Source organism: Crotalus tigris, unplaced genomic scaffold, assembly GCF_016545835.1.
Source record: "Crotalus tigris isolate CLP2741 ecotype Arizona unplaced genomic scaffold, ASM1654583v1 scf7180000024339.11422700, whole genome shotgun sequence".
Classification (NCBI taxonomy): domain Eukaryota; kingdom Metazoa; phylum Chordata; class Lepidosauria; order Squamata; family Viperidae; genus Crotalus; species Crotalus tigris.
The window spans coordinates 7,123,976-7,142,552 of NW_024100509.1; the positions used below are offsets into that span (position 1 = coordinate 7,123,976).

At 41.5% G+C, this 18,577-nt stretch overlaps 1 protein-coding gene across 2 annotated transcripts in view; it reads left to right on the top strand.

Annotated features, from left to right (window-relative positions):
• Positions 1–18,577, top strand: part of CRIP2 (cysteine rich protein 2) — an 83,340-nt gene that overhangs the window by 47,181 nt on the left and 17,582 nt on the right. The window contains exons 5-7 of one of the 2 annotated variants that reach the window (XM_039326152.1): positions 6,189–6,257; positions 14,225–14,319; positions 16,667–16,724. In XM_039326152.1, the coding sequence (XP_039182086.1) occupies positions 6,189–6,257; positions 14,225–14,319; positions 16,667–16,724 (222 nt within the window). Of the gene's footprint in view, positions 1–4,183; positions 4,969–6,188; positions 6,258–14,224; positions 14,320–16,666; positions 16,725–18,577 lie in introns of those variants that run through there. The other variant, XM_039326153.1, reaches the window with a different exon arrangement.

The following is an 18,577-nucleotide window of genomic DNA, read 5'->3' on the forward strand; positions in this document are numbered from 1 at the left end:
AACCTGTGCAACGGTCCCCCTGGCCACAGCCGATAGATGTTGTTCCAAATTTAGCTGTGAGTCCAGGAGGACACCCAAGTTGCGTGCCTGCACTGAGGGAGGTAAATTTGCCCCCCCCAGGACTAAAGGTGGACCATCCAGTTGACCTTTGGGAGGCAAGACCCAGAGCCACTCGGTCTTGTCAGGGTTGAGTCTAAACCTGTTCACCCCCATCCAGACCCTCACATTTTCCAAGCACCGGCACATCACGTCGACTGCTTCACTGAAAGGATACGGGGTGGAGATATACAATTGGGTATCATCCGCATACTGATGATACCTCACCCCGTGTCGCCGAATGATCTCACCCAGCGGTTTCATGTAGATGTTAAAAAGGAGGGGGGACAGGACAGAGCCCTGAGGCACCCCATAATCGAGGCGCCTAGGGGTCGATCTCTGTCCGCCCGCCAACACCGACTGCGACCTGTCAGAGAGGTAGGAGGAGAACCACCGCAATACGGTGCCGCCCACCCTCACCTCTCCGAGACGACGCAGAAGGATACCATGGTCGATGGTATCGAAAGCCGCTGAGAGGTCAAGAAGCACCAGGATAGAGGAATGACCCCTATCCCGGGCTCGCCAGAGGTCATCGGTCAGTGCGACCAAATCAGTCTCAGTGCTGTAGCCGGGCCTGAAACCAGATTGAAAAGGGTCCAGATAATTAGTTTCATCCAAGGATCGCAAGAGTTGGGACGCCACCACCTTCTCTACAACCTTCCCCACAAAGGAGAGATTGGAGACAGGACGAAAGTTCTTCAAAACAGCTGGGTCCAGGGAAGGCTTCTTGAGGAGGGGCCTCACCACCGCTTCCTTTAAAGGTTGCGGGAAAGACCCCTCCATCAAGGAGGCGTTGATTATCGCCTGGAGCCAGCCACGTGTCACCTCCCTACTGGCAGAAACCAGCCAGGAGGGGCACGGGTCCAATAAACAGGTGGCGGCATTCATTGCCCTCACGGCCTTGTCCACTTCATCGGGGTCACAGGCTCAAACTCGCTCCAGATAACATGACTAAGACCAGCCCCCGGCAACTCGGCTGGCACTGCCCAGTCGGAGTCCAGGTCTCTCTGAATCTGAGCGATTTTGTCCGACAGAAACTGAACAAACTCCTCAGCTCTCCCCTGCAAGGGTTCCTTACAAGTGTCTTAATAGAAGAGAATATTTGTAGCTGAAGGTTGAACTATGGGATCCTTGGTGCTCTTTGAGCTTGGTTATTTTCTTGCTGAGTGCTGATGACATTATCTAGTTTGGTAATGAAACATCTCCAAGAAAACAACCAAGCTCAGAGAGCACCAAAGACAGTGTCTATGTCTGAACAGCATTTTATTAAATCGGCTTTGAGTCAAGTCAGCTTGACTATAGGGCAGGAACAACTTAAATAATAAATCCAGATATGCCCTTAGTCAGAACTGAATGTGTTTCAGAATATAATAAACAGTCTGGAATTGGGGACAGATCTAAATTTTCCAACTTTCTGTTACAAACCAAAGTGTACACTAAGGAATATATTTTTTAAAATGTGTAGATGATGTCCACTAAAATGCAAGGAACCAGAAAAATTGCTACAAGAATTTCGGGCTTCCGCTTGAGACCTTGCTGCGATGCAGACGCAGGAAGACGGATTCCGTCTTTCATGTCTGGTTTCTCTCCACTGGGAAACCCTGGAAAGGGGTGAAAGCCGCCCCGAAGAGGTGGCAAGCAAGGAAGGGACTATCATTGATCGCGGGGTGGTGGTGGCAGCCCCTGTTTGATCCGAGGAAGCCCTCCAAACCGCTGGAGGAAAGACTGGCTGTGGACAATGGAAGTCGACAAGCACTACCAAGCAACCTTACAGCAACATACAGGGCATTTTTTGTCATAGAACACCCCGGAACACAGTTCTGGCACCTTTTTTCAATGGATTTTCCAGAGTTACATTCTTTTCCTATTGTTGCCCTTCCTATCCTTGTTTGTTTTTGAAAAGGCCCTGCTGGCAGTACGGTGCGAGTGGGGTCCCCTCTGGCACTGTCTGCCTCCTCTAGGAGGAACCATGAGGCACCAGAGCACCACAGCCAGTGCGTGGCTTGATTGGCTAGGTCAGAAAGCCGATGGTGCCGGTAGGAAACACATAATAAAATATACTTGGCAAATACAGCCTTTTAAAAATTAACAAAATTTGTTAATGGTAACTTGAGATCATCCTAGCACATTAACATATAAATACATCTGCTGGACCGTCTCTCAACTCCATTTTTGCCAGTCTTTGGATTTTTCTTTCCAGAATGCTGTAATTTGGACTGATTTTGATGGTAGTCATTAGATAACCTGCTTCTATTTTTCTGGCCATTCACCACCATGTTCTTGGATTCTCCCAACCACTTTATTCCCACAGACAATTTGCCCCTGTTGCATTTAGTCCTTCTTCCAAAGCTGTAGTTAACTGTAGTTCTGTTTCCTCCTAGAGAAATCTCATCCTGGCCTGACTCTCTGAAATGCCACAGGAGTGCAGGAATGTCAGCTGTCATAGCTACTAAATCCCAAGCGGGTGTTCGGGAGTCTCGGTCATGAGTGGCCCAGAACCACTACTTTCCAGCCCTTTTCCTACAAACTGCAGGCTCCCAGACTCTGCTCTTCCGGGAAGAGCCCATGTATTTATTTATTTATGAGACTTATATACCGCTTTAAGTGCAAGCACTCTCTAAGCGGTGTACACCAGTAAGCAATGTATATATATATTTTACATTGCCCCCAACAATCTGGGTCCTCATTTTACCTACCCCGGAAGGATGGAAGGCTGAGTCAACCTTGAGCCGGTGAGATTTGAACCGCTGACCTGCTGAACACAGTCAGCTAAAGTGGCCTGCAGTACTGCACTCTAACTGCTGCGCCACCTCGGCTCATCCTAAGATCCGTACCTTCAAGGGCCAACACTGAAGTGAAAGCCCCCAAGGCCTAACCCCGAAGGAGCTTAGCTGCAGTTTCTCTAGGTCCTTGGAAACGCCAGCACAGGAAATGACCCAAGACAGCCACAGGCTTATGGAAGCTCATAAGGGGGTGTGCTGAGTCGGGATCTCTAATTGGTAGTGGTCTCTCACAATATCGTCAGGCTCCCGCTACCTCCTCCAGCTTGACAGGCACCTCCGGCCCTGCAAGGGAGGTCCAGTTCCTTCCCTCGGAGCTCTGTCAAGCATCGTCTGGCTCCCCCCTCCCCCCTCTCCCCGCTGCCCTCTCACCTCGACTGGTCCTCCCCTCAGCCCCACTCCCTATCGCATTGCCTTTCTCTCCAGGGAGAGGGAATAGATCCCTCCTAGGCCGAGCCCCATGGGACATAAAGGTTCTCCCCACATTTTCTCTGTGAGGACCTTTTCTCTCCTCAGCTATGAGAAGCATCCCCGCACACAGCTCCCTGTCCCCAGGCCCAGGCAGGCCCAACCTAGCAGGTCTCGATTTTCCTTCCTGCCCCCTCCCTGGAATAAACATGGATGCCATCTTTCACAAGAGGGTGAGTGAGCCTTTTGCCTTCCCTTACAGAAGATGAGGTGTGAGGTTAAAAAGAGGTGAAGTGAGAGGAAAGAAAAGCGGCTGGCGTGGAAGTTTGCCTGACAGTGAAACCTTGCTGTTTCAGTTCCTTGGGTAGTTCAAAGGCTGGGATGTCTACAAAAATCTCTTTTTAGTCTTTTATACTTTATATTCAAACTGCAGAGGGGAAGAATAAAAATAAAGCCAATGTCTTGTGATTTGGAGATATTGTTATTAATAATATATATTAATTATGTATTGGTCAGATGTAAAGGTAGACCTACAGTATGAGGTTTAATCAATTATTATTTTAAAGAAAAAGACTTGGAAAGTTATCATATAAGTTTTGGAGCTAAAACCTGAAAAGTGGTGTTGATGACATCTAGTGGGGAATCACGGCACTACAACTTATTTACACCTAAAGGAAATCTGGCTTGAAGCCCAGAACTAGATAAGACTTTGGCTGGCCTTGGAACTACCAGTATTTTGTTACTGAGAATTACAGTAGAGAAAAAGGGAGCAGGCTTGGGGGTTGCTTATCTATGTGGCAGAGATGATAAACATTTTAAATTTGGCCTGTCTGAACTCTGAATATAAATACTGACTCTCAGAACTACATTGTGGATTTATTTTTATTTTTTTTTTGTAGAAGAAATACATGGAACACTTTGGATAACAAATCTTGATTGTTAAACAACCCTCAATGATTCTTCTTTCTCCCTGGACAGAAAAGACATATTTTTTTACTGGACAGAGAAATTTGAACTTTACTTATATCTGCTTAGGGGAGATTCAGGAATGGACAGTCAGTTGGATAAATCTATAAAGGCTATTTATAAAAATAAAATAAAATAAAATGGATGATTCATAGCAGTAAATAATAAAACGTCATCTTTAACATTTGCAGCCTTAACTTGCTATGTCACCAAGAAAATACTGACGAAACACAGAAAGAAATTCTCTCCATGTTGAAATTAATACAAAAAACAATTATTTTAGCTTGTGAGCAGGTTACTAATAACACAAAGGAGATAAAAGAACAATTTTTAATTCAAATCTACACAGTCAGAAGACAACTACAGAGAAGGAACCAGCAACTCAGAAAATAGAAGGAAAACTAGAGAATGATGACACAAATATTGAGGATCCAAAAGAGGAAACAAACAACCAGATTCAGATAAATGAAAACTCAGAAGATATAATGATAATACTGGAAACGGAAAAGACATTTTATAAATTAAGGTTTCAGAACATACTGGATGACAAGGAAGGAGAGCTGATGGAATGGAAGATAAAGCCATTAATAGAACTGTGGGGAACCAGAGAAAGAGGGAGGCGGTTTAAACGGGCTAACTCTTCCAAAAATATTTTAACTGAATTGTTTCTTTTGTTCCAAATAATATATATAAAAATAGAGGAAGAATTATTTGATGATCCAATGCACTGACTTGGAAAGCTAATTGGCAAAGAAAGAAATATAGAGTAAGATTGAAGGAAACAAAAGCTTTGACCTATTAGAGGGGATGCTACATTATTGATTAGAAGTTTGAATATGGTTAAGAATAGATTGTTAGAAATAGAAATATTATTATAGCTAGATAGTTAGGATTTGTAATTAGAATATTATATCTTGGTATGAGAAGGAAAATAAGAATATGTTAAGAATATTTTGGTTGCCCAAATATAACTTGTTTTGAAATTATAAATGATTGGGATACTTTGAATATGGATATGGATTAAATAAGTGGAAATTGAATGCAAATGCAATTAAGATATGCTTTGGCTAGGAAAGATATTTTAAACTGATATTGATATTATTAGAAAAATGTAACAAATGTTGATATGCACTTGTATGTTTATTAACAATAAAAGAATTGTATTTGCTTAATGCGGAAAAAATGTTATTACCAGAAGAAGAGAGGATGTATTGGCAGGTGTAACATTGCACTTAGTTGGAAAAACTTATATGTATCACTGAATTACTAATGGACTCAGTCATCCTGTTGTCTATTGAGCACTTGCTTGTGAAAATAGAAAATTAATAAAACATTTATTTTAAAAAAATCAGTAGATAGGCTACAGCCTGCAAGTCAGGTACTTCTGAATTAGCAAACCAGAATATGTTATACAAAAATAAAAATATAGAATGGAATATGCAAAAAAATTAATTATGCATGTAGTTTCAATTTGGATAATTTATAAAGGTGAAGAAATTCATTTTTCGTGGTACCAAACTAATTGATTTTAAAGTACAACACAACATTCTTAAGCCAGACTGCTTAATTAAGATATTTTAAATCTTAATTAAGCAGTCCGGCTTAAGAATATTTATTAATTAGGATCTGAATAGTACGGGACTATGATCTATAATGCATAGGTGATAGAAATCTTGCTTAGAATATTAAATAATTAATATGGCCACTTAACTCTTATGTGATATTCCTATTTTGTTTCTTCTCAGTACAGTGGTAATTCTGCTTTTTTTTTCTTTTCCACAAAAGATGTAGGGTGGATTCAGGGCATCAATTATCAGGTTCAGAGTATATTCCCAAAGAGAACTAATGTCCATTTAATGCAGCTCTTGCCATCAGAATTTTGCTTGTGCATGTGTGTGTGTGTGTGTGGGTAATTAAATGCATTCTTACCTGTTTCAGCCTCAAGCATTACTACGTTCACTGGAGAGCCCAATGTCTGTCCACACTGCTCCAAGAAAGTCTATTTTGGTGAGTTTTCTGAAGATCTCCTGTTTGCATTGGACCTGAACTATATTTATCTCACAAGTACAATGGATCTTGCAGCTCTGTGAAAGAAGCACACTTCATTTGGAAATAGTAGATTTTTTAAAAGGAAATTATCCTAATTTTATTGTGGAAAATACAAAGTATTGGTTTTTTTTTATACATATGAGATCATTACTGTTCTCTGAGATGTATCATAGCAATATAACATTCCAGCCACATTCACACTTACTTTGCTCTAATGCAGTGGTTCTCAACCTGTGGGTCGGGACCCCATTTGGGGTCGAACGACCATTTCACGGGGGTCACCAAACAATGCAGTCTGCCATTTTTCCCCCTTTTTCTTAGCTGTGCTACTCCCTTTTATTCTATTGGCTTTTGAAAGCCAATAGAATAGACTCTCTTGAATAGAGTCTAATTCTATTGGCTTTCAAAGCCAATAGGAATTGTCCAGGCTGTCTCTGCCCTGCTGAGCCCGCCAAAAGTCCCATTCTGCAAACGGTGCTGCACCAGTTGAGTAGTCCTCGACTTACGACCGGTTGAGTAGTCCTCGACTTACGACCAGTTGGGGGTCACGGCATTAAAAAGGTTGAGAACCACTGCTCTAATGCCATCCTATCCCAGCCTGTCCCAGATCTGATATAAAATCATGCTGTTCTAAATCTTGTTTGCCCCTTATTGGACACCAGAATGGGTTAGTGCTATCCAAATAACCACAGCTAGCTATATGCTGAATACAGAAAGCTCTTCATATGAATAGCTGGGGCTGGAATTTCAGCAAAGGAAATCACAAATCATAATTTTTAGAACTGTGTGTTTGGATAGCACTAACCCATTTTGAATACAGAAAGCTCTTCATATGAATAGCTGGGGCTGGAATTTCAGCAAAGGAAACCACAAATCATAATTTTTAGAACTGTGTGTTTCATGCTGTCAGGGTTGATTTGCAAGGCATTTCTTTCTGCTCACAACTTGACAAGAAGCTAAGGGAGTGAGATTGGGTATGATTGGAATGTGTGGGAAGCTGGGAGGGAAAAAAAGAATTTATGTGAGCTGTTTACAGCCTGAGAAATTCTCATAACCCCAAGATCAGATGCTTTAGAAAAGTGCAGACTGTTTTCCCAAAATAAAATGTTTAACCTGGATTGGTGGACAGTGGACACTGGGTAGCCCAGGGGGAGGAAAAGGGATTTTTACTATGCTGTGCTTCATGCCAAAACCTTAGAACTGGCTTTGCTTCTTCTGTGCCTATATGGATATGTCAGTAAAGTTTTACTCTTGGTAACAAAAAAATATCTCAGGAGTTTCTTTTGCTGTACATGCACTGCATTTTTCCCATCCTAAAATTAATCAGTTGAGACTTTTTCAATGAGAAGTTTATGAGAAAAGGAAGATAAACATCTTTGAATGATTGATGTATAGGTGGTTGCTGTTGTGGCTGCTGAAGGACTAATCAATCAAATCTAATAAATTCTGACTGCTTTCTTGAAGCAATATAGCAAGCAGAAACTCACATAATAAGCATGTAATGCAAGTAGATTGTAACAAAATGCAGAAAATAGAATGCAGTCTGCTGTTGTGTCACATGGACTCCTGGATATGCATACTGTTCTTGTCCTTTGATAAGCATAAGCTGGGGAACCGGCATGGGAAAAGGAGACAGGCAATTACATTCACATAGTGACATTCTCATTAGGAAGGGAACTTGAAAAGGGGATGATGTGCTGGAAGAAAAAGAAGACTTAATTCAGATGGAGATTTTGGGATTTGGAGGAGGAAGAAATTAGCAAATGAAAAAAATGGATTTAGGCAGTTTTAGCTGCTGAAATTATATAGATTCCAGGGTGACACAAGTTTAGTGAAGCAATTCAGAGTGGACCAGGAAAAGACTATTGATTAATAAACAGTAATATACAATAATATAACAGTAATAATAGTAAAATAAATCAGCTCTGAGAAGATGTGCCTAATAGGGAAGATCCAAGAAATTTTTGGAGGTAATCAGTCAAGCATTATTAATTTTATTATTCATCTCTGAAGAGAGATATCTATTGATACTATAAGGGGTAAAAAAATCACAATTTGTGCTGTGATTGATAACCTCTTGATTATTATTGATTAAGAAAAAGATTGAGGAAAGAAAAACAGGAAGGAAATGAATAATGTAGATGGATAAATCGAAGCTGCACTCCCTCTTGACAGATTGTTTTGCGTATGTTTGTTGGGGTGCTGCTGTTTGGTTCTCCATATTTGGGTATTGGGTGCTCCTGGGTAGATGCATAGCTGGGTGCCCTGAGTTCAGGTCAGATGTGTCTCTGGTCCTACTGGGAATGAAACCGCCTCCTATTGTCAGTTGATCATGCCAAGGGCTGTCAGTTTGCCCACATTCCCAATAGCCAGGGTTTCCATGGCCAAAGCTTGTTGGTGCCCAATGGAAATCAAAGACTGCTGTGTCTGATAAGGTGGGCCTGTTAATTGCCAGCCTTTTTTCCACTTCTTTCTAATATGAAATTGTTTGGACAATCTTTTGGAAAAAAGCTACAAAGTTGATGGCTATCTACTTGCAGAATCGAAGTAGTAAAAATACTAGCACAAGGCAGGTTTATTTCTAAGTTAAGCATTATGAGATACAACCCACTTATATTCCAGATGCAGTACATTCATTCTCATACTGCACTTCATTGCTGAGCAAGCATATTACTTGCTTCTGAGCTCTACTGCTAAGTTCCAAAAGCTACAATGAAGCTTCTTTGAGAATGAGCCAAGCAAGCTTGATGATAGAAGATTGACCAATGAACTGTTCATTGGCTAAAAGTTTAGCTAATCTCACTGAGAGAACATACTATACCAATCTGTGGGGAATGATGGCCACAGAGCAGAAGCAGATGTGAAGGACTACAGTGAAATGGCAGTTTCCCATGAAGGAGGAAGCACAAGGGAGGGGGAGAGACAAGCAATATGGCTTGGAAATGGTTAGGAAAAAGAAAGTGGTCAGATAGCCACTCCCTAGAATCTTCTGGTTTATGTCTTTTAGGCTCAGAGAAGTAAGAGTTTAGTCTGGCAAGATGCTGTCTGTTATAATACTGTTATACATACCCAAGGATTAAAGTCAGGCTAAGCCCAGATACGATGTGAAACAACTCAGACAAAGTTCAATTTTGTATTTGCTTAAAACAATAGACAGCGTCTTGCCAGACTAAACCACGGTTCTTAAGGAACTGGCAAACATGATCTCAGAACTACTGAATAAAATCTTTCAAAGCTTCCGAAGCACTGGGGAAAGAGGATTGTAAAACAGCTGATGTGCTTCCAGTCTACAAAAAGCAAAAAAAAAAAAAAAAAAAGTGGATCCAGGAAATTACAGACCAGCCTGACATCAATAAGCGGGAAAATCCTGGAAAAGATAATCAAGCAGCACGTTTGTGAGTTTCTAGAAACATACAAGACAATTACTAGAAGCCAGCATAGGTTTGTCAAAAACAGATTATGCCACACAAGCTTTATTGTCTTCTTTGATTAAGTGACTAAACTAGTGGATTAGAGAAATGCTGTGGACATGGTTGATTTAGACTTCAGTAAGGCATTTGACAAAATAGACCACAGCCTACTTCTTCGTAAGATAGAACAATGTGGAATAGACAGTACCATCACCAGATAGATTTGTAACTAGTTGACCAATTGTACTCAGAATGTAGTCCTCAATGGAATTACATGTACATGGAGGGAAGCGTGCAATGTAATACCTCAAGGTTCTGTTTTCGGCCCAGTGCTGTTCAACATCTTCCTAAATGGTTTAATGAGGGGATATAAGGAGAACTCATCAAATTTGCAGACAATACCAATATGGGAGGAATAGCTAACACTTTGGAAGACAGACTCAAGATTCAAAAAGATCCTGACAGGCTTATCAAAAACATGTAATTCAGTGATGAGAAAAGTGAGATCCTATGCATACGCAAGAAGAACCAAATGCACAGGTATAGTATAAGTGATACCTGGCTCAACAATAGCAACTGTGAGAAGGATCTAGGTGTACTAGTACAGGGCTTTTCAGAGATTGTAGTACTTTTAGGACATGACAATATTCAAGTACCACCCAGTAGAGGGGAAGGATTTTGGGTTTTACTATTAGATTCATTTGTTGTTATAGAAATGGCTAGTTTATAATATTATGGAAAAGTAAAAAGTTGAGGTTCAATGTTAATGCTTCCTGCTACTGCAACAGAGAAAGATGGAAGTCAATGCCTTTTCTTTTTCCCTTCCCCCCCTCACTTTTTTCCTTTTTTCTTTCACCCTTTGCTCGCAAAAGCCCTTCAGTCTCTCTCTCTCTCACACACACATTCTCCCAGAAAGCCTTTCCTGTCTCTCTCACCCACTTCTCCCAGAAAGCCTTTCCTGACTCTCTTACACATATCTTCCAGAAAGCCTTTCCTGTCTCTCACACATTCTCCCAGAAAGCCTTTCCCCTGCCTCTCTCACACACTTCTCCCAGAAAGCCTTTCCTATCTCTCACACATATCTCCCAGAAAGCCTTTCCTGTCTCTCTCACACACTTCTCCCAGAAAGCCTTTCCTCTGCCTCTCTCACACAACACATACTTCTCCCAGAAAGCCTTTCCTTTGTCTCTCTCTCACACACTTCTCCCAGAAAGCCTTTTCTCTGTCTGTCCCACACACTTCTCCCAGAAAGCCTTTCCATCTCTCACACACACTTCTCCCAGAAAGCCTTACCTCCCTTTGTCATACACTTCTCCCAGAAAGCTGGGCTCCAGCTGATCAGCATTTCTGGAGGGCTCAGCAGAAGCACTGATCAGCTGTAGCTGCATGTGCCAATCCTGGGCTCCTGCCCAGCTCACTTGCTCACCCTTCCCCCCAAAACAGGTCGCTTGTTAAACATGCCGCTCGCTCACGCGCCTTTCCCCCAAAAATATGACGCTCGCTAAACATACCGCTTGCTCATGCGCCCTTCCCCAAAAAACACGCTGCTTGCTAAACATGCCACTCACTCATGCGCCCTTCCCCCCAAAGCACACCACTCGCTCACTAAGCTGGCCACTCACTCATGCACCCTTTGCGCAAAAACACACTGCTTGCTAAACATGCCGCTCACTAACTCACCTTTCCCCCGAAAACACGCTACTTGCTAAACACGCCACTTGCTAACTCACCCTTCCTCCGAAAACACACCGCTCACTCACTCACCCTTCCCCCGAAAACACACCACTCACCCTTTCTCCGAAAACAGGCCGCTTGCTCGCTCGCCCTTCCTCCAAAAGCAGGCTGCTAACTCTGTCTTTCGTCACTGCTTTGGTAAGAAAAGCCTCTTCTCTTCTTGCTCTGCCCCTTTTATACATCTCTCTGCCATCCTCCTCCTCTCTTCTGGGTACGCCGGAAACTCCAATTACCATGTCACCACGTATGCCGATCCTGGGGCTTCTGCAAGCTGCACAGTTCCAGCTGATCTCCTCCGGGTCTGTGCGGCGCTGCTTTAGCTGGTTCTCTCCTCCGCTACACTTGGCTAGGGCTCGCGTACCACCAGCCAGGTGCTAACGTACCAGTGGTGATACATGTACCACCGATTGAAAAGCCCTGTCCTAGTAGACCACCATTTAAGAATGAGCCAGCAATATGGTGCAGTTGCCAAAACAGCTAATACAATCGTAGGCTGCATCAGGAGAGGGATAGGTTCAAGATTATGTGAAATAATAATGCTACTTTATTCTGCACTGGTGAGATCACCCTTGAAATACTGTGTCCAATTGTCACCATGATACAAAAAAGATGCTGGGACCCTAATGAGCGCAGAGAAGAGCAACAAAAATGATAAGGAATCTGGAGGCTATATCATATGAGGAACAATTGAGGGAACTAGGCATGTTTAGTCTAATGAAGAGTGATACTATTAGGGATGATACAATAGCAGACTACCAGTACTTGAGGTCTACCATAGAGAAGAGGGTATTTACCTATTCTCCAAAGCATCTGAGGGCAGGACAAGAAGTAACAGATGAAAGCTTATCTAAGAGAGATTCAACCTAGAATTAAGGAGTAATTTCCTGACAGAACAATTAATCAGTTGTAATGGCTTACCTCCAGATTTTGTGGGTGCTCCATCACTGGAGGTTTTTAAGAAGATACTGTCAACCATTTGTCCAAAATAGTATAAGGACTCCTGCTTGACCAGTAGTTGGACTAGAAGACTTCCAAGGTTTCATCCAACCCTATTGTTCTGTTTAATCCTTGCTATTCTAATGGATATACACTGGGAGGTTCTAGGGAGTGGTATCCAAATTCTCTCTCTGTTTCTTACCAGTTTTCAACTGTACTGCATTGTCTCCCCCCCTCTCCCCCCGCCATTTCTGGAAACTGATGCCTTAATGTGGTACTTCACAGCTGCTCTCCTTCTGTAATGCTCCCTTCTATAGTCATCTCTTACATAATCAATGATAAAAGACAAAGAACAAGGTGGCATCACCAAAAGTTCCAATGTCAGTACAGAGAAGGAATGATGGATGCAAAAGTCAGGGGCCAGACAGGATGGGGAATCGGACCAAGAGCCACTAATAGCAACTTTCAGTACATTTGGCTAGCAAGCATAATCCAAAGTTCAGTTTTATACCAAACTTTTTCATGCTGTTTTAGGCTCTCTTTCAAAGCTTAATATTCTTGGTGGCAGCTTCCTAATTATAGATCTTCTGATGGGAAGATACAAACATAACCTATCAATCAGAATAGAGCTGGAAGGGACCTTGGAGGTCTTCTAGTCCAATCCCCCGCTCAAGCAGCAGACCCTATATCATTTCAGACATGTCTGTCCAGTCTCTTCTTAAAAGCCTCCAGTGATGGAGTACCTTCAACTTCTGAAGGAATGCTGTTCCACTGGTTAATTGTTCTCATGTTGGAAGTTTCTCCTTAATTCCAAGTTGCTTTTCTTCTTAATTAGTTCCCATCCATTGTTTCTTGTCTTACCTTTTGGTGCTTTGGAAAATAGGTTGACCCCCTCTTTGTGGCAGCTCCTCAAATACTGGAATACTGTGGCCATATCATCTCTAGTCCTTCTTTTGTCTAGACTAGCCATACCCAATTCTTGCAACCATTCTTCATTTTTTCCAGGCCTTTAATAATCTTAGTTGCTCTACTCTGCATTTTTTCCAAAATCTCAACATATTTTTTATAATGTGGTGGTCAAAACTGAATGCATTATTCCTGATATGATTTTATAATACTTCACGTGATTTTGATTCTATGCCTCTGTTTATACAACCAAGGATTGTATTAGCTTTTTTGGCTGTTGCCGCACTGCTGGCTCATATTTAAGTGATCGTCCACTAGGACTCTAAAGTCCCTCTCACAGTTACTGTTTTTGGGTCAGGTCTTGCCTAATCTGTACTTGTATCTTTGGCTTTTCCTGCCTAAAACTTTGCTTTTCTCCACATTAAATTTCATGTTATTGGATAGGGCCTATTGTTCAAGTCTATCAAGATCTTTTTGGATCCTGAGCTTTTCTTCTGAGGTGTTGGCTATTCCTGGCAGCTTAGTATCATCTGCAAATTTGATGAGTTCCCCTTCTATTCCCTCATCTAAGTCATTTATGAAGATATTGAAGAGTACTGGGCCTAAGACAAAATCTGGTGGTACTGCACTACTTACCTCCCTCCATGTAGATGTAGTACCATTATGGACTACTTGTTGAGTATGGTTTGTCAGCCAGTTACAAATCCACCTGGTGGTGATTCTGTCTATCCCATATTGTTGAGTTTTAAATACAGTTTAAAACTATATTCACTTCAGAATGTAATACTCTCTGAAGGTGTTGAAATCAATGTTGAGGACAAGGATGAAGTATCACGATTCTTATTTTTAACAATATACAACTGCCTTGACTCCAAGTGAGCATATTGATTTACGCCTATAAAAAAAGTTAAACTACATGGATTTTCTTCTGTATTGTAGCTGAGAAGGTGACTTCATTGGGCAAGGATTGGCACCGTCCCTGTCTACGCTGTGAGCGTTGCAAGAAGACTCTTATTCCTGGAGGCCATGCTGAGGTAGGAATCTATTAAGTTGGATTCAGGTTTTATCTTCTGGTGTTTTTGGAACTGAATTGGCAGGCCTTTTGCATATTTTGCTCCTAGATGACATGAAACAAGTTCTGGAAGAAAAACAAGTTTTGGCATGATTTCACATTAATATTTGACATCACAAAATAAACCACATATTGATTATAATTAATTATTCTTTATATTTTAATTGATAATCAACTATTTCCTCCTTACTGTATCCTTTTGTCCCTACTAAATGTCTTTTGGACACTAACTTCCAAATATTCTGATACACTCTGCATTTGATTCATTTATAAACAGGTGTATCTATAACAGTATAATGTATATATGTTGTCTGATTTCTACATTTTCTTACTGATATTTTGGAGGTGTATGTTTTTTGTTTGAAAAATCTACTATATGTTACTGTTTTTAGAAACCAAGTGATGTACCTGGTTGATCTGGGCTGATCATAAAAACTTACAGTAATCATATCTGGTTACTTTTTGGAATGGAGATTACCAGGAAATTCTAAGGTTGTACATTCAACTTACAAGTTAAAAAATCTGAGAAGACAGTGGGGGCAAGCCATGTAATCTACTTGGATATGCCTAGCTATTCACTGAGAATCAAGTAATCAAAGGAGGCTTCACTTTTTTATAGTTCTAATGTGTTGTATTATGGATATAGAAATTCTTAGAACAAATGGCTGCATTGCCACTATGGAAATTAGCTTGATGATGTTGTGGTCCGTTGGCTGCCAGTAGAGCTAGCAGCACAGTCAGATGAGGAGGGGGAGCCTGGGTCAACTTCAGAACTTTTGGAAGGCTCTGATGAGGAAGCAAAAGCAGAGGCAGAGGCAGAGCCATGGCCATTTGTCCGAGTCCAGGTGGAGAGGCAGCTGTCTTTGGGGCCTGAACTGAATCGGGGAGGAACAGATGTGGCCTGATCCAGATGCATAGAGAGGAGAGGAGAGCAACAGAAGGCAATAAGCCAGCTCTCAGGGGAAAGAAGTAGATGCTACCCATCTCCTCCCTGGCTGGGAAATAAATAGTAGGGGTTTGGGAATGGCCTGTTGTCTCAGACAACCATTCGTTTTCCAGGATACATCAATCAAGTCAGATTCCTTTGCCAAAACCCAGGTTTGTTGGGACTACTTGCTCTGTATTTGAGTGCCAACTGAGTCTCCCTGCTGGGAATTAATAGGTAGTGAATTTGCCTCAGCTGGTGTGAACAGGGACTGTTTCTGCTTGGTTAATCATTGAAAGACTAGTTATCTGTAGTTCTCATGTGAACAGAAATGGTTCCTGCCCTGTTTCAAAGGGAAAAAGACTTTCGTTTGGGACTGCTTGTTTTGGTTTTGTCTACCCAGCGTGAACAAAGATTGTTCCTGCCTGGTTTAATAAAAGGGGTTTGTTTACTTGCGAGTAAGTGGTTTCTCATTACTTTCTAAAGCTGGGTCAGAACAGGCGGGAGGTGGATTTTGTCAGCGTCCAATGCCCAAAATGTTTGGAGCTGTTCTTTTTACAGTTTATACATTTTTACATATATTTTATTTCTCTCTCTTTCTCTCCCTCCCCCCCCTTCACACACCCCCACAAAGCCAGCATAGACCTATACATACAGAGATTTTGGTTTCTAGCACCATGTCCCTGTACCTGTCTCTTCTCATTTTTGTCACTTTTCTCACAAAAATTTTCTGTAATAATTTTTAATGCAATCATATCCCTGCCTAACCTGTTTCAAACTTATTTAGCATTTCCTGCACCAGGTTTAAATCAGATGACTTCTGAAGACTTTTCCAAGTCTATGTGATTCTGTTAAAAAATCAACAGCATCCTTTTGCTACTGCAAGACAACTACATGCCAAAAGAATAAGCAATGAAGACTACATGTTCCCTCTAGGTACAGAGAGGTGTTAGATCACTGTTCTGCATTGTTTATCAGTGAGATTTTGGATACAAAATATGCTTGTACCACTTGCTATTAATGAACATGGCTTTTAATTAGGTCAAAGGCTTGTAGTTTTATTCCTTTGAATGCTAGAACCCAGGCAGCAATCTTATGTTGCAATTGTCTTGAAACAAAAAGTGTCAATATTTTAGTATGATAGTTACCAGAGGCTAAGGAGGTTGTTTTATTTTGGGTACCTTCTCTAGAGTAGGTCTTTATATAAACTAGGTGATTTATACTTAATGTGCTTTGAAGTATAAAGTGATTTGAAATAATGATGGGAACAAAACTATTGATTTTGTTCAATAGTTAACAACGCATAGAAAATTGTTAACAGAAAGAGGCTGATCTTATGTCTTACATTAATGTATTCATCTTCTGTTTTTTTCCCCCCTTCTAGCATGATGGACGGCCATATTGCCACAAACCATGCTATGGGATCCTGTTTGGACCAAAAGGTGAAGTGATGGACAGAGATCAGTTTAAATATTGAAAATGAACAGGCTTGTTTATTATTACTTATTTTGTTGGAATTAAGATCTAGTCTTGTACTTAATAATTCAGGTTTAGCAGATTTACAGCAGAGATAACAAAACCTTGGTTGGGGTGAGGGCATAAGTTTTTGAAGTTTATGCTGGGAACCATATTACAAAAGAGTTGGGGTCACATCAAGAAATAGAACATTTTAAAAAGTAGGCCATAATTAATGTAAATATTAATTACATTAATATTATTACTGATATAATGTTCCATAGAATAATAATATTATGCAGATAATATTATCAATAAAGAAGAATATATTACTTCTCAATAATTTATTTCATTTATAGGAGTCCTCGGCTCCCAACCATAATGGAGCCTGCCCATTATGGTAGTAAATTATGACCGTTGTTACGTGAGGCAACTGCATGATCTCCTTGCTTAATGATACCCACCTGTGCTCTCCCTTAAGCATTCATTAAGCAGAGCATGAAGTGCTTCAGGGATAGGGGACCAGAATGCCCAGCCCTGCCTGCTCTGGGTCTCCCAAGGCCTCCCTCACCCAGAGACACCCCATGTTCTGCTTCCCACCCCTAAGGGACCTCACAGGACCTGGGCCTGCTTCCCATTCTGCTGAGCCCCACCCCCCCATCTCCCCTTACCCACCCCTCATCACCTATTGTGCACGTACCTTTTGAAAATCTCTAGAATTCTGGACTTCATGTTGGGGAAGCTTCCGCTGCAAGTATAGAATAGGTAATACCTGGCTCAACAGTAGTGACTATGAGAGGATCTTGGAGTCCTAGTGGACAACCACTTAAATATAAGCCAGCAGTGTGCTGCAGCTGCCAAAAGGGCCAATGCAGTCCTAGGCTGCATTAATAGAGGAATAGAATCAAGATCACTTTGAAGTGTTGGTACCACTTTATAATTCCTTTATAAGACCACACTTGGAATGTTGCATCTAGTTTTGGTCGCCATGATATAAAAAAGATGTTAAGACTCTAGAAAGAGTGCAGAGAAGAGCAACAAAGATGATTAGGAGACTGAAGGCTAAAACATATGAAGAACAGTTGCAGGAATTATGTCAAGTTTAATGAAAAGAAGGACTGGGATGACATGATAGCAGTATTTCAAATATCAAAGGGGCTGCCACAAAAAAGAGCAGTTCAACCTATTCTCCAAAGCACCTGAAGGCAGAACAAAAAGTAATAATCGAGAACCAACCTAGAACAAAGGAAAAATTTCCTGACAGAACAATTAATTGGTGGGATGACTTACTGGATGGGTTGTTGGACTGTGGGTGTTCAAACACTGAAGGTTTTTAAGATTGGATAACAATTGGTCTGAAATGGTATAAGATCTCCTGCATGAGCAGGGAGTTGGTCTAGATGACCTCTAAGGTCCCTTCCAACTGTTATTCTGTTATCCTAGGAGCGGACTCCATTTTCTGAGCAGCCTCAAGTCAGGGGGCCCAAGAATGAAGTAGTCCATCCTGCTTTCCTAATCTGGTCTCCGCAGCATTGCAGAAAGCTCTGGATCTTTCTGGAGCACTGTGGAGACTGCATTAGAGAAGTAGAAGTAGAGTACATCTCTCCATCCCTGGGGCATGTGCTTGTGTCCTGGAAGCAGCTGCCATTTTGTGCAATGCAATAAATTATGGCCATTCTAAAAATGGCAGCTGCTTCTGGGATGCAACCTGCAGCCCATGGATGCTAAGAGATTGAGAGGCCTGCCCTCCGGAGGTCCAAATCTCTAGAAATTTTCAAATGGTAAGTGACTGGGTGTGGAGGAGGGTTTGGGGATACAGCAGAATGAGATGGGGGGACTG